General features: G+C 45.8%; 1 protein-coding gene and 1 long non-coding RNA gene across 4 annotated transcripts in view; one reads left to right on the top strand and one right to left on the bottom strand.

Annotated features, from left to right (window-relative positions):
• PPP1R21 (protein phosphatase 1 regulatory subunit 21) overlaps window positions 1-5,746 on the bottom strand; it is a 39,665-nt gene extending 33,919 nt beyond the window's left edge. For 2 of the 3 annotated variants that reach the window (XM_082217493.1, XM_082217492.1), the window contains exons 1-3: window positions 5,257-5,409; window positions 1,263-1,331; window positions 640-786 (exon numbers count right to left, since the gene is read on the bottom strand). In XM_082217493.1, the coding sequence (XP_082073619.1) occupies window positions 640-786; window positions 1,263-1,331; window positions 5,257-5,394 (354 nt within the window). In that variant the 5' untranslated portion in view covers window positions 5,395-5,409. Of the gene's footprint in view, window positions 1-639; window positions 787-1,262; window positions 1,332-5,256; window positions 5,410-5,592 lie in introns of those variants that run through there. The other variant, XM_082217494.1, reaches the window with a different exon arrangement.
• The window catches only part of LOC309529703, a 151,744-nt gene that overhangs the window by 71,434 nt on the left and 64,756 nt on the right, over window positions 1-15,554 (top strand). The gene's annotated exons all lie outside the window — the stretch shown is intronic.

The raw sequence follows: 15,554 nt of genomic DNA on the forward strand, positions 1-15,554 counted from the left end.
GGGAATGCCAAACAGGGCAGACGCCAGAGGCACCTGCTGAGGCCTAAATTCAAGTCCCTTGAATCTGACCATGGCACCTCACTTGCTTACCCTCCTTCTCCTTCTGGCCTCAAGTGGATAAGGGAGAAAAGGGTGATGGCAGTGAGGAGGAACATCAGCTGATGCCACCTGATTACTTGTCAGCTCTTTGCCTGGGAAACCCTGCTTTCAAGAAACACTTCCTAGGTGACCTTGGACCAGCCACTTCATCCTGGTGCACCAAAAGAAACTGATATTTTCACAAAGCAATCCTACCCATATTTACAGTATGTGAAGGTGGTTACTCTAGCCTCAATAAATACAGACTTCTATGAGCCAACGGGACACATTCATAGAAGAGGTTCCCCACTGCCCCTCTGCATGTGTCATTCCTCTGCCTTGCCCTCTGAACTAGTCCTCCAACTGCTGGAGGTGGGTAATTCTGCCATGTCACAGAGTCGGCCGTGCTCCCTGACCCAAACAACAGCTCACGAAGAAATTTATTTTCGGATCCAAGAGCAAAGCCTGATACTTCAGGAGGTTATACCTCAACCAACAGAAGGCTGGGAAAATGCTGCTTCACAAAAATACTTGCACAGGTTGATTCAGGTAGGTACCCACCTTGTTCTTCTTGCCTTTAGATTCACTTAGGACAAGTTCATCCTGAAGCAGCTCCACCCTCTTTGCCAGCTGTTGGTTTCGAAAGGTCAGACTGTCCATTTCCTGCTGCAGCTTTCTGAGCGACTGGTCCTTCATTTTCAGTTGTTCCTACGTTTGGGAGAAGCAGTTTTATCACAATAGATTCCGACAAGATTTTCTTTTTTACAAAACAGGAAGCTGTGCTAATTTTTTAAAGAAAGAACACTTCCCATCCCCTGTCTTTACAGGGCATCCAGTCCGCAGTGCAATACTGGAATAAAAGACTGAAATTCTGAAATGAAAACCCAGCATAAGAGAAATAAAGGAATTTGAATTCTTAACTAGTAGCATCTATTTTAAGCAACCTTAGGTATTTTGCTATTGCTATTTTAAGCAACTCAGAGGTAGGGCATCTGCCTTGCATGCAGAAGGTCCAAGGTTCAATATGTCAACAAAAAAGCAGCCTGGCCCTTGAATGTATGCATGACATGGAGCTAGTGCCAACCCTGTACAAACAAGGCAGATCTGCACAGAACTGTGTCATGTAAGCAAGCAGTAAATGTCAGAATCAAGCTCATTTTCACTTCATTGTTTGAAAAGCATACCTTCAGTGATGCTGAATTTGCTTGCTCATCCACCACACCCTTTTTCAGTACATGGTTCTGAGCTCGAAGCTGCAAAAGAGAGACATTGAGAAATCATTAACTCAGTGATGAAGCAATGAGGTTGCATCGAGCTGATCATTAGCCACCTGCAAAATCTTGCCTTTCTCTAGGAAAATAAGCAGCACACTCAGAGGACCACAGAAAAAGCATAAACGTTATTTGTAAGCTCATAATATAGAATCTAAATTAAATTTTAGACTTGAGCAAGTCAATTTAGCCACCTAATTTTTTCAAGATGCGAAGGGCATTGCCAAGCTAAAAACAGAGAACTTCCAGTGCAAATCTGATTGTGGTTGCTAAAGTACTTTTAGCTACAAAAGGTCTGGAGATATTGCCTCCATGGAGAATTTGATGGCATTGGTTCACAGTGTGTTTCAGTAGCCCAGTGATTTTTGAAGTAGAAGAATCAGGAGCTTTGCGGCTCTACTGGACTCAGAAGTGACACCACCACAGAATGATCTGCAAACTATTTACCAGGGAAGGTCTCCATCTCAGTAGCAGAACACATGCTCTGCTGCAGAAGGTCCTAAGTTCAACCCCTGACATCCCCAGGTGGAGCTGGGCAAGTTTCTCTGCCTGAAACCGTGAAGAGCCTTTAGCAGTGAGGGTAGACAAAACTGAGCTGGACCGACTGGTGATCTGACTTGGAATCGGTCACTTCAGTTGCCTATCAATGGTTCCAAATCCCCAATCAGATGGATAGTAATAAGTATGGCTCCCTGAAAAATATATTGCCTGCTGCAACTGGTCTTTCTCTTCAATATGAAGGTGCAGGGGAATGTTGTGTGGGCTGTGTTCTAAGTTCACATGCAACTATCACAAAATGCAGCAGGTCTGTGCATTGACACACAAGGCGCTGACTAGAAAATGTCCCTAGAATCCCCATCAACACACAGCGTTCCTCAGCAGACATTCAGGAGTTACTCGTTAACGAAGCTGATGTAGGAAACATTCAACAGCAGCAGTACACGACACTTGCAATGTTTCATTTAAATTGCAGTTTTTAAAATCATACCAAACATTAAAACAGGCTGTCCTTGCTCTTCAAAAAAATCAAACATTTTCTCTTTGGGGGATGGTGGCGGAAAGAGTCCAAATCCCACTTCAAGCTTTTCAGAATGGGAGTGCATTTGATAGCCGGTGTTCCTTTGTGTGCATATTTACACAACTAGGAAAATGAATTTTAGTGCTTATTTTGATAAAATATTAATGACACCGGTGAACAAGGCATTTAAACGACAAATTACTTTCCCAACTGACGTGGCATGCAAAAGACACATTAACTGTTTTGTTTCTTATTTCCACACTACAACACATAGTGGTGCTTCTTTATGTATAGCAGGCATGTCCAACAGGTCAATCACGATCTACTGCCGATCGCGTGCATGTCCCTGGTCAACTGCGCCCGTGCAGTCCTTATTGATCCCAAAAAAAAGCTCAACAAGTTAGGTCAGTCCTCACCTTAAAAAAGCTCAACTGACTATGACAATGGGTAGATCACAGCCAGTTGTTTTTTATACTGGGAGTAGATTGCAGACTCTTGGAAGTTGAACGAGCCTGATCTATAGGATTACCAGTGTATGTTTTGCTCCAAACACGTTCATCTCTTCTGTTGGCATCCATCTTGGGAGACCATGCCTTTGGGGGTGAAAGCAAACTCTTCTAACCCACGTTATCTATCACTGAATGGCCATAGTAGTCTCATGTACCTAGTAGTTAGGTATAGTACTTAGGATAGGGGGTCTTGATTCAGGCAAACCTGAGCTCTGTCTTTTTTCATTAGGCACTGTTAGAATCACTGCCATTATCTCTTCCTCTCAGCTGTTGTAGATGGAAGCCTTAAGGCAGCGCTTTCCAAACTGTGTCGATATGTGGGTGTGTAATGTGAACATTCCTTGCGCTCCTCCTGGGGTTGGAAAGAAGGGGTTAGTTTAACCTCCGGTTTGCTAGCAAAACTGAATTACTGCATCGCGAAATGATGCATGTCTAAAAAGTGTCACCAACATGAAAAGTTTGGAGAGCTCTGCCTTAAGGAATGAATCAGATGTGCTAGGGAAGTAGGGAGAAAAAGGGAAGTCTGACTGAACATCTCACCAACACTAAAGACAAAAAATATGAAGGATAGCAATAATTCAGCAGCAATGTTAAAAAGAAAAAGTTGTATCTGGACAGGAGAATCAAGAGATCCACGTAATCTATAGCTGGTAACTCTCACTACCAAGGAGGGCATCACTATACTAATAAGAGACTATTACTCTTAAGTGCAAAGAAGCAACTTCAAGTTAGCCCTGTGTGCAGGGGACACTCTGTCTCAATATTAATAGCAGAAGATGTTGAAAAGACAGGAAAAACAGATGGCACTTCAAAACTAGCACTAAGGAAGTATATATACTTCCTCATGACAGAGAATCTGTATCACTACCAAGAGAGACTGGTAGCAGGAAGTATCTCAAAACAAATATTCATATGTGTATGTGTGCATCTCCTGAGAAACTGAACTATGGAAGCATGTAGTGTACCGATAGTGTAGACTTGCTGCTGTGGAATTAACACACAAATGTTGGTGTCAGAATTAGAAGTCATTGGTCATATTATAAGAGGGAGATTGTCACATCGAAGAGCTTCAGCATCAACCCTGTAAAAATTGTTAGTATCACAAATAGGACTTTTTAACACTTCAGTCAATGAAAATTTACATCATAAAAGCTAGTTAGATTTTAAGATGCTACTAAGCTTTTAAAATGCTTTTTATTGATATTTTTAATATACAAGGGCTAGCAGAGCACACCCATGCATATGAAAGTGCCTAAGGATACAGTAATCACTTTGTTGTTTTTTTGCAGGACAAGCAACTGCTTTGTAAAAGGCAACAGCCCCAGCACTGTATCAGCACTAAGGGCTGGTATGGACAGCTCCTGCATTAATATTCCCTAAGTACACAAAACAGAAAACAACAGCCACCATTACAGTGAATGCAAGAAAGCAGCTGTGCAGAAAGTATACTCTTTATTCAGCACCTAGCTGTCCCCCTGCAAGGAATGCAAAGATCTTAGGAGCCCATCTAATTCAGCATCCTATTCTCACAGTGGCCTACCAGAAGCTTATGGAAAATCCACAGGCAGGACCTGAGTGCAACAGTGCTCTGCTCAGTTGCGATTTTCAGCACCTGCTTTTGAGAAACATACTCGCCTCCAACAGTGAAGACAAAATGTAAGCTTTTCTGGCTAGTGGCTATTGACAGCCATATCCTCATCTCTGAAAAAGGGGGGGGGGAGGTATGTGTATCTGCCATCCCCCCTACATTCTCCCTTCTGCCTTGGGATGGGCAAGTACCAACAGGCTGGATTTGATCCAGGAACCTTTAACTGCTGACCCCTGGCTCCCCGCACCATGCCGATTTGCAGGTACAGTCATACCTCCGGTTACAGACGCTTCAGGTTGCGTTTTTTCGGGTTATGGATGCGCTGAAACCCAGAAGTACCAGAACAGGTTACTTCCTGGTTTTGACGGCCACGCATGCGCAGAAGCGCTAAATCGCGCTTTGCACATGCACAGAAGCGCCAAATTGCAACTCGCCATGCACAGACACGGTGCTGTGGGTTACAAATGTGCCTCCCGCACGGATCACGTTTGCAAACCGAGCATCCACTGTACACACTCAGGAACCTCTTATGCCCTTTTAAAATGGGGGGGGGGGGGTTGGAGGCGGTTACTGGGTTGCTTTTATTTTGATTTTATATTTTCTGGTTTTATACTATATTTTGATTTTGCTCTGTGAACTGCCCTGAGAACTCTGGGTATAGGGCGGTATATAAATTCAAGAATAATAATAATAGCAACCTGCCATACTATTTGCCCATCTAGCCCAGTACCGTCTGCTACAATGTGCAGGAGCTCTCAAATGCGAGCAGCTTCCGTTAATTAAAACAACCACCTGGAACTGCGAAGGACTGAAGCCTTCTGCACGCCAAACATGTGCGCTGCAACTGAGCCTTGGTCCTTCACCCCCAAATAAACCTCTCTGCTTGCCCGAGGTAGCCCAGCACTTCCCACGGGAGGAGAGACCTGTCATTCCGCGCCCGTCTCTCCCCGGCTGCAACAGGACTGAGCCAGGGCGGAGGCGAGCGGGGTCCGCGAAAACTGACCCTGCGGGGCTCCCGTACCCTCGCGAGGGTCCCCTCAGCATGAAGGGACCTGGGGCGGGGGCGTCGCTACGAGGGAGCCCCGCGAGGAGGCCTCCGCGTCGAGGGGCGGCGGCGCGGCCCCATACCTTGGAATACTCCTGAGCCAGCTTCTGGTACTTCCCTTGCAGCTCGGCAGCCGCCGCCATGGCCGCTCACCGCAGGCGCGGCTGAGGGACGGGGAGACCCGCTATCCGCAGAGCCGCCCCGCCGCCGCTCAGCCCACAGCGGGAGACGCACTTCCGGGTTCGGGCGGAGCTGGCGCGCTGACGTCACCGCGCAGCCTCGGCCCGGCGCCCGCCGGTCCGCCATCTTGGATCCCCTACCCGACCAGCGGCGGTTGAAAAGGGGGGAAAGGGAGCGGGTCGGGAGGGAGGGGGGAAGCAGGCGACGTGAAAGTGTCCCTGCCGCAGTAGGCACTGCCGGGTGAGGGGAGCGGGGCTTGAACCATAAACGTCCGCTCCCCGTTTTCTCGCGGACGGCGGCCGGCCAACGGAAGTCGGGGCGGAACATGTGATTGCCGGCGACCTCTGCGCGCGCGCGCCGCTACTGTCGCCATGGTAACCGGCGCCCTGGTCGCCGTGCGCGAGGCGTCTTCTATAGCGGTTCGGCTCAGTGGCTACGGGGTCTCCCCCACGGGCCGCGGCGATGGACGACGCCTCCCAGAATGCAGCGGGGCTGCGTTGCCATGGCAGCCGTAGATTTTTCCCCCCCAGGGCTGGGAACACAAAAGGCCGGAGCTGGGGCTTCGCTGGCTGGGCTAATGCCTGGAGGGGAGGCCCTTTTCTCCACGGGCTTGGGCTGCGAGCGACCCTTGAATTTGGCGGGCCTTGCTTCCCAGCAGGGAGGGCCAGAATCGCACTACTGAGCTGACTTGGGAAGGAAAACCTGTCGCACGAAGTAGCCTCTCCATAGGGTTGCACTGTGGGCATCTTGGGAGGACACAAACCATAGAATCCTAGAGTTGGAAGGGACCCCTGAGGGTCATCTAGCTAGCCGAACCCCCTGCAATGCCAGCATAGGCAGCTGTCCCATGCGGGTATCGAACCTGCATCCTTGCATCATTATCGGCACCAGGCTCTTGCCAACTGGGCTATCCAGGCGCTTTAGGAGTCTTCGCTCCTGAGCACAGCATTATTGAAGACAGTGTGGTTTGGGTGGCCCCTGCCAAAGTGACGGATAACATTTTGGGCGGATGAGGCAAATGCAGTGAGGTGAAGGTCGCCATTGCCTACCCACTATTCTCCCTGCTATGTTTGAGGCAGCAGCGTACCTCTGAATGCCAGTTGCTGAGAACAGCAGGGCTGCTATTCTTATTTAAAACATTTACATACTACCATTTCTTCCCAAAAAAGCTCAAGGTGGTGTACAAGGTGATGACCCTTGGGGTCCCTTCCAACAGCCTTGTGAGGTACGTTGCGTTGGTGGCTGGCCTAAGATAACTATTATTTATTTATTTATTCCCTGCCCTCCCCAGCCAGGGCTGGGCTCAAGGCAGCCAACCCCAAATATAAATTACAATAAAATGTAATAGGGGGAAAAACAGTTAATTAAAATACGGCTTAAAATGCAGCCTCATTTTAGCCAGCTATCCATGCTGGTCCTACATGGGCCAGCAAAAAAGCCAAGGGAAAATTTATATACCAAATCCCACATAAGGGATCAGAGTGAGTCGAAGCTGAAGGCCAGGCGGAACAGCTCTGTCTTGCAGGCCCTGCAGAAAGATGTCAAATCCCACAGGGCCCTGGTCTCTTGTGACAGAGCGTTCCACCAAATCGGGACCAGTGCTGAAAAGGCCCTGGCCCTAGTTGAAACCAATCTAACCTTGAGACTCGGGACCTCCAAAGTGTTGTTATTTATGGACCTTAAGGTCCTCCACAGGGCATACCCAATGAGTTTCATGGCCAAGTGGGGATTTGAATCCTGGTCTCTCAGTTCATAGTCCCAATGCTAACTCAGTGGTTCTCAAGCTTTTTGCTCTGGACCACACTTTCAGAGTAAGAATTTGCTCACTCCACACTGAATTTTTAATTGATAAGAAATACATTGGAAAACAAAAAGAAAACTAGCAGTGGTTGATTTATAACGCAGATAACTACTTTTTAATATGATCATGGGGCAACCAGAAAGTATAAAACAATGCAGCTACATAAGAAAATGAATCATTCCCAAGATATAAATGAGCCTTGTTACATACGTACCTTAAGTATGTGTACAAACTCAATGAGTGGTGTAAGCTTGCTTTCACTGGGTAATCTTATTTATAGTAGGTCTAATAAAAACACTCAGACCTATGCAAATAAGCCTTTCTCTTCTGACCTTTAATTTTTTCAGAAAATATATTCTGCAAATAATAATAAAATACTATACTACACTACACTTAAATGTTTAAATATTTCTTTGATTGTCCTTGAATCTTCCTGCCACACTGGCCATCCTCTTTGCACAACAAGTGTGGTGCACCACTGCTCTAACCATTACACCACACTGGCTCTGCTTTCAGGCTTCCCACAGTGGTTATCTGCTTGGTCACTGTGAGAAAACCAGGATGCTGGACCAGGTAGTCCTTTGGCTCCATCCAGGACCAGGAAGGCTCTTCTGATATGGGTGGTCTCCCACTGACCACCCTGCAATTGGCAGACAACGAAGGCTGTGGCAAACAGGCCCAGTGGGGACTGCCAAGGCCCAATGACCTGCCCAAGGGTACCAGGTGCTAATACCTGGCGTGCAGTTACCTGTCATTGGAAGTGAGGTGGGTGGTACCCTGGGACAGTCATTTTCAGATGTGGCACCCCAAGTTCCTAATAATTCCCTCAGGAAGGCTTGCCTGGTATTGCACTTGATGCCTTTTTCGCACCCGGTGAAAATCTTTTCAGTTGCTCGGGACTTTAGATCTTTTAATCCTGTTTGGTAGTGGTTGTTTCATCTGAATATAATTTCAGTGCTGACATCTGTGCTGCACTACTATTTTATTGCCTAACTTAGAAGCCTCACTACTCCAGCAGAATGCCAAGTACAACAATGGTATGGAGACAGAGTATGTGGTAGAAGCAACAGTGGTGTAAACCAAAGTATAAGAGTTTTAAAAACCCAGATAGTACAGAAAAATATCATGAGAAAATGCATGCACCAACTAAGTCCAGGTCATGATGGGAATTTGTAGCTGTTGTTACAGGTAGAAAGGGCTTAAACTTTGACAGAGATTCCAGAGGTGCCTGTTTAATTTTGAGCTGTGCCTACAAAAGTTTTTGAAGATTGAAGTCACTTCTCTGGATACCGAAACCCAATTAACGTTTTACACATTCCCTGTGAATAACCCAATTTGCTCTTTATCTTGAAGTTCACTAGGGGGAGCTTTTTGTCTGTGATTGGAACGTAAGCTCCGCTTTTCTGTACAGTACTTTTAGAAATAAAACAAGCTCCCAATTCAACTAAAGTTGGTTATGTGACTAAGGCCGAAACTAGACAAGTCACCACTCATACAATTAGCAATTGTGTGAATGGCTTTTAAAAAGTAAATATCAGGTGTGTTGAGTGGTCTGTGTCTGAATGGGCCCCAAATAGGGAAAGGGAGGATGGTTCCCCAGTGTGGTCTCAGTTTGGACCCAGGACCCACTTTGCAAGGAAGAAAACCTTTTATTACCTATTTACTTGAAGTATTTCCAAACACCCCTCATCATCTGAAAAAGGTTCACAGAGCAGCTTACAGAGTTCTTGCTGCATCAGAGCAAGGTCAGTTCCCCATACATTATGTATCACCCAGGGCTGAGCGATGTATTGAATTGGCAGTAAGCGATTCATAAATGAAACAATAACCAAAACAAAAATTCCCAAAGATCTCTGGAAACTCACAAGAAGGGGTTGAAGGTTATGGTCATAGACTGTACAGTTGTACTTTGGAAGTCAAATGGAATCGATTCCGGAAGTCCGTTCAACTTCCAAAATGTTTGAACACCAAAGAGCGGCTTCTGATTGGCTGCAGGAATGTTCAGCTTCCAAAAATAGTTCCCAAACCGGAACAGTCACTTCCAGTGTGGTGTAGTGGTTAAGAGCGGTAGTCACGTAATCTGGGAAACCGGGTTCGTGTCTCCGCTCCTCCACATGCAGCTGCTGGGTGACCTTGGGCCAGTCACACTTCTTTGAAGTCTCTCAGCCCCACTCACCTCACAGAGTGTTTGTTGTGGGGGAGGAAGGGAAAGGAGAATGTTAGCCGCTTTGAGACTCCTGAAGGGGAGTGAAAGGCGGGATATCAAATCCAAACTCTTCTTCTTCCAACTTTGTGGTGTTCGGGAGCAAAAACATTTGAGAACTAGGCTGTTCGAAAACCAAGGTACGACTGTAGGTTGTATCTGGCATCTAGTACTCAGTGCTACCTTGATTCTGCAAAGTGAAGGTTCAAAGTTTATTATGACCTATCCCTTTTTTATTTTTAACCCATCCTAGTTTGGGTCCATCACCAAATTTTATGACCGCAAACATCACAAGTTAATGCACCATGTAATAAAGTTCTTTCTTCTGCCCAGTCATGTTCTTTTATGGGTTCTGAGAATTTCACTACAGTTTTCTGTGAACCGGGGAGGGTGTGGGGAGAGAACCAGAAATTGTTGGGAAACGGCCATTGTGAGTCATCCAAAGCCAGCAGCTCCAGCTGAACCCAGCCCCACAGAAACCGATGCTGCAATGCTCCGAACGGCTGTTTTGTTTCTGTTATCATAGCAACAGTAAGGCTGAGCAGCAAAATGTACATGCTTTCCCATGACAGTCTTGACAAATCTCTCTTGTAGGGGCAGTGCCTTTTAAATCTCTCGAAACCCAGTTATTCTTTGCTGTACTTAGAAAACCAGGCATGAGGGGGAGAGCAGAATGTACAGACAGGTGTGTGCTTGGTTACACATAAAATATTGTGATGCTAGGGAAGCATTATGGGCTACTGATGTTGCCACAGCAAGATCCCATGTAAGGCAAGTACAAACCTCTGTTCTGCACTTCTCTCCTAAGCTTATTTTAATCCTCCATACTTGCAAAAAACACTTTACTAATATGATATTGGGGTCAAATAAACCACATTACATCATTTTAAAATAGAGAGGGAGATGCATTTGACAACGACTCCAGTTTATTGTACATGTGTATGGTTTTCAGATCTGTAATAACTTGGTTTAAGGCATCTCCCTTTATTCCTGATACGGGCCAAGTGGCTGGCAGTCTGCGTTTCATTTCTCACTATGCCCTGAAGTAGGTTCAGTCCAGGGCATTGTGGGACACTTAAAAGTGGCAGTCAGTACCTGGGCCTGGCACTGATTGGATAACCTGAAAACTTTATGGGCACCTTGGTTGGCATCAGGGATAGGCTCTGCCAGAGTGCTGGTGCCCCATTTGCTGTTCCCTGGTGCCACATATTAACATCAGGCCTAGCAAAAGCTGCCTCTTGCTTGACGCACTCTGGTCTCCACCAGCAGGACTTTTTGTAGCCAATGGGATCTGCAAGCACAACCATTTGCTTGTTGCATATTAGCAAAGCATACGCTCCAACATTTCTCCAGTGAAAACAGGGACGTCCTATTCAACAACAAACAACAACAACTAATACTACTACTAATAATAATGCCATTAATTTGATTTGGATTTGATTTTAGAATGAATTAATTTTGGAATGCATTTCAATTAATTGATTGTGATTTTATGTAAACTGTGTGACTTTTATTGTTGTTAGCCGCTCTGAGCCCGGCTTTGGCTGGGGAGGGCAGGATATAAATAAAATTTTAAATTTATAAAAAAAAATTATTATTATACTTTATAATAATAATAGTTGTTGTTGGTGGTGTTGTACTATTTATACCCTACCCATCTAATTGCCTCACTCCAGCCAGCCTGGGCAGCTTCCAGCATATATAAAAACATAACAAATCATTAAACAGTTTTTTAAAACTTCCCTATACAGTGCTGCCTTCAGATGGCTCAGGGGTCGGATAACTCCATGCCCTCCAACACTTCTCCGATGAAAACAAGGACATCCTAAGGAAAAGCCGGACATTTCAGGATCAAATCAGAAACCAGGACGGCTTCTATAAATCCAGGACTGTCCCTGGAAAATAGAGGCACTCGGAGGGTCTGTAAATGGCTGCCTTTATCTCTTATGCAGAAAAGTATATCACTCCCCTTTTGGGAGCAGATCTGGCCTCTGCCAAGTCTTCACTGGCAAGGACATTGTAGAAGGCGGAAATGTGTCTCCATACTGAATTGCCAGGGCATGTATGCAACAGTGATTGCAGCCTGACTTCCCAGCCCTCCCAATGTAAGGGTAAATATTTCTCTAGTGTATGTTATTTAAATACAGAGCAAATGTTCTAACCCTCCCTGAAACCATTTCTTAAACAACAACAACATATCCACAAACAGCCCAGAAACCACTCTAGGTACGATGAATCCTGGCTCTTCTAGAGTTAAACCCTTTAAAATTAGGTCTTGCCGAAAGCTGGCTCAGTTGCCTAGCAACTGCAGCATGGGATGCTACTGTCATTCACGGGGTACTTCCCCTAGAGAGTCAACCTTCTGCTCACACAAAGTAGCTTATGATTGGGTGGAGATGACATCATATCGCTTGACAAGAGCTCCAAAATTTTTCTTTTGCAAAGAAAGGCAACTACTTTTAAAACCGGTTCCAGGGGAAATTCCCAAGGAAGGACCTTGCGGATTCCTAAGGCAGTTTCTCCAGGGCAAAGGAGGAAAGGCTCAGGCCTGGGACCCACAGATAGTCCTCCAAGCTTCTCTCTCTCTCTGGCCGGAAGTACAAAGGGCTTCTGCAAGCCATAGACCCCACCAGGCAAAATGGCGCCGCTCCTCTCCATCCCAAGCCTTATTTACCTGAATTGACTCCAGAGATGTGAGGAGAAGCAGAAGCAGCAGCAGAAAAAGCTTACATTAGCTCAGCGAGATCTCGCTGGAAATGGCCACCCCCTCGGCTTCTCCTTGCTTCTCTGACAGGTTGGTGGGGTGCTCACAGGGGCACTGTCCCTGAGGATTCCTCTGCCTGAGGCGAATGCCTCAGACCACCTCATAGACGGGCCGGCCCTGGTTTCAGCACACACATATCGGAGAAACTAATGGAGGATACGGCTTTCAGTGGCCACTAGCCAGGATGCCTATGTGAGGCAGTCTCTTCCTGAAATTCAGCTGCTGCAAATAATAATAATAATAATAATAATAATAATAATAATTTATACCCCGCCCATCTGGCTAGGCTTCCCCAGCCACTCTGGGCGGCTTCCAACAAAATATTAAAATACAGTAATACATCAAACATTAAAAGCTTCCCTAAACAGGGCTGCCTTCAGATGTCTTCTAAAAGTCTGGCAGTTGTTGTTCTCTTGGACATCTGGTGGGAGGGAGTTCCACAGGGCGGGCGCCACTACCAAGAATGCCCTCTGCCTGGTTCCCTTTAACCTGGCTTCTCTCAGGGAACCACCAGAAGGCTGGACCTCAGTGTCTGGGTAGAACGATGGGGGTGGAGACGTTCCTTCAGATATACTGGACCGAGGCCATTTAGGGCTTTAAAGGTCAGCACCAACACTTTGAATTGTGCTCGGAAACGTACTCAGAAACAAACTATAGGAGGAGTGTTAGTGGTGTTAGTGTGCTTGGGTCTTGCTTGCAGGCTTTCCATAGGTATCTAGTTGGCTACTCTGAGAGCAAGATCCTGAGCCAGATGAATCATTGGCCTGATCCAGAAAGCTCTGGTGTTCTTACTAGACACCTCTTGACTTTTGCATGGCTAAAAGGTAGCCCGCTGTACAGATGTTAAGAGTCACATCTCTTCTTATTCACTTCCTTCTTCCATGTTTGCCTCTGACTCCCAACATACAGACCTTGGAAGTATACTTACGATGGAATGTGGTGCTCTGGCTGAAAAAAATGACACCCCCCTCCGCTCTAAGGGGGAACAACTACCTAGTGATGCAGCAATAAAACTGCCGGCACGTTTGCAAAGCTAAGCAGGGTCTGGTAGGGTTTCAAATTGGAGGGGGAACCACGCATTGAGATTCCTGCATTGCAGGGGATTGGACTGGATTACCCTTGTGATCATTCCCAACTCTACAACTCCTCTTGGGCAGCCTTCAGCCCCTCAGAAACATTATAGAGGGGCAGAGAGGTGCAGAAGGGAGAGAATCCTGCCTTGGCATACCTCCAGGTGTGACCGAGGCTTTACACTAGATTTGTACCGTTCTGCGGCAAGCAAATTGCAAGACCATTGAAGGGCAGGGAGCTGCACGTTCCTTGACTAAGTGGATATACCATCATCAGCAGTGGTTTCAGCCTCCATCCCAACGGCATCAGCAAGCATACCAGCCCATGTACTTCCTTGAAGTTAAGAAATGGCTGCCCCTTTCCTGAGAGGTTTCAAGAACTGAGAGTGAAGGGTTCCAACGAAAAGGAGAATTAAGTAGAGGTGCATGGGAAACAGAATTTTCTCTGAGCCTCTGTCTGATAAACAGTGGACAGGCAAAGGGTTCCCCTTAGTTCATTGCTCCCTCGTTTAAATTTCTATCCTGCCTTCCTTCCATCCATCCTGGAACCCAAAGCAGAAACCTCCTGCATTCCAGGGGGTTGGACTAGATGGTCATTTGATTCTGTGGTTCCCAGGACTCCCAGTGCTGGCACTGACCAGATCTAAGCTCGCTTAGCTTCAGTAAGGTGGCGGCCTCATGATCCCCCTTGCTCCACCTACCCACAGCAAAACATTTCATGTGGAGAGGAATCCTCTATCCACCACTCCCCCACCATGGCCTAATACAGTGGTACCTCGGAAGTCAAACGGAATCCGTTCCAGAAGTCCATTCGACTTCCAAAACATTCGGAAACAAGGCACAGCTTCCAATTGGCTGCAGGAAGCTCCTGCAGCCAATCGGAAGCCACAGAGGACGTTCAGGTTCCAAAGAACGTTTGCAAACTGGAACAATCACTTCCGGGTTTGTGGCGTTCAGGAGCCAAAATGTTTGAGTCGCAAGGCGTTCGTCAACCAGGGTACGACTGTAAATCAAAACGAGCAGCAAAGTGTCAAATATGCAGAATAACTGTAACTTGAATTTACAGGAACGAGTCTTCAAAAGTATAAAGCTCTGCAATCTTGTCTATCCACAGTGCTATTTTAACTAGAAAAAGAGGTGCCGGAACTCATCATGAACACCTCCCTTGTTCTCTTGTAATGTCACCCACAAAATACATCACTCAAGAATGTTATAAAACAAAGTTTATTTTGAAATACTTTTATCATAATGAATTGCATCTCTTTGGTAAAAATAAACTCCATAAACATTTCAATTAATAGAGGTTAGCATACAAAAACTAAAATATCTGTAAAATTGTCTTTAAACCAGGCAAGCTACTCAACTGGGCTCAAGGTATAAAGGGGTTAGAACGGTGTTTTTATCTACTGGCAGAGTTTTATTCTAAGTAAATTCTAAGAAAACAGGCAAACGGGGATCATTAGAAAGAACTCCAGTTACTTTGATCCGAAAGCATTCGTACAATTTCCACCTCTTCAATAAATAATAGTTACAATGAATTGGCAATTGTAAATGGTTTCATATATCACTGTAAGATGGCAACATAATACTTTTTAAATTATGCACTTTAAGTCTGGGGGAAAATGTACATTTCTAAAAACAGACCTTTTATTGGCACTGGCAGTTAAGCTGTGGAGAATGCAACTTCCCCCCCAATAAATGGCAGGTACAATATTTTAAAAAATACTCTACTCTTCTTTTTCAATAAATATTTTGACTACACCATTATTAGCATGGCGGGGCATCCTTTGCTTTAACCAAAGCGCTTGATTTAGCCAAACAAAGAAGCTGCAAAAACCATACAAGTTCAAAAAGTTGGGCTTTTTTCCCCTCTAGAAAGGATTGCCTGCAATTCTCCTGGAAGCTATAATTTAAGCACTGGAATATGAAAGAGCTAAAGATTTGCACAGCACAGCCGGCAGTTGTTATCTCAAGTAGGGGGGACCCTCTTCCAGAAACCTCTCCAGGGGCAATCTTTAGCGCTTGAG

Source organism: Podarcis vaucheri, assembly GCF_965113315.1.
Source record: "Podarcis vaucheri genome assembly, chromosome: 3".
NCBI lineage: Eukaryota > Metazoa > Chordata > Lepidosauria > Squamata > Lacertidae > Podarcis > Podarcis vaucheri.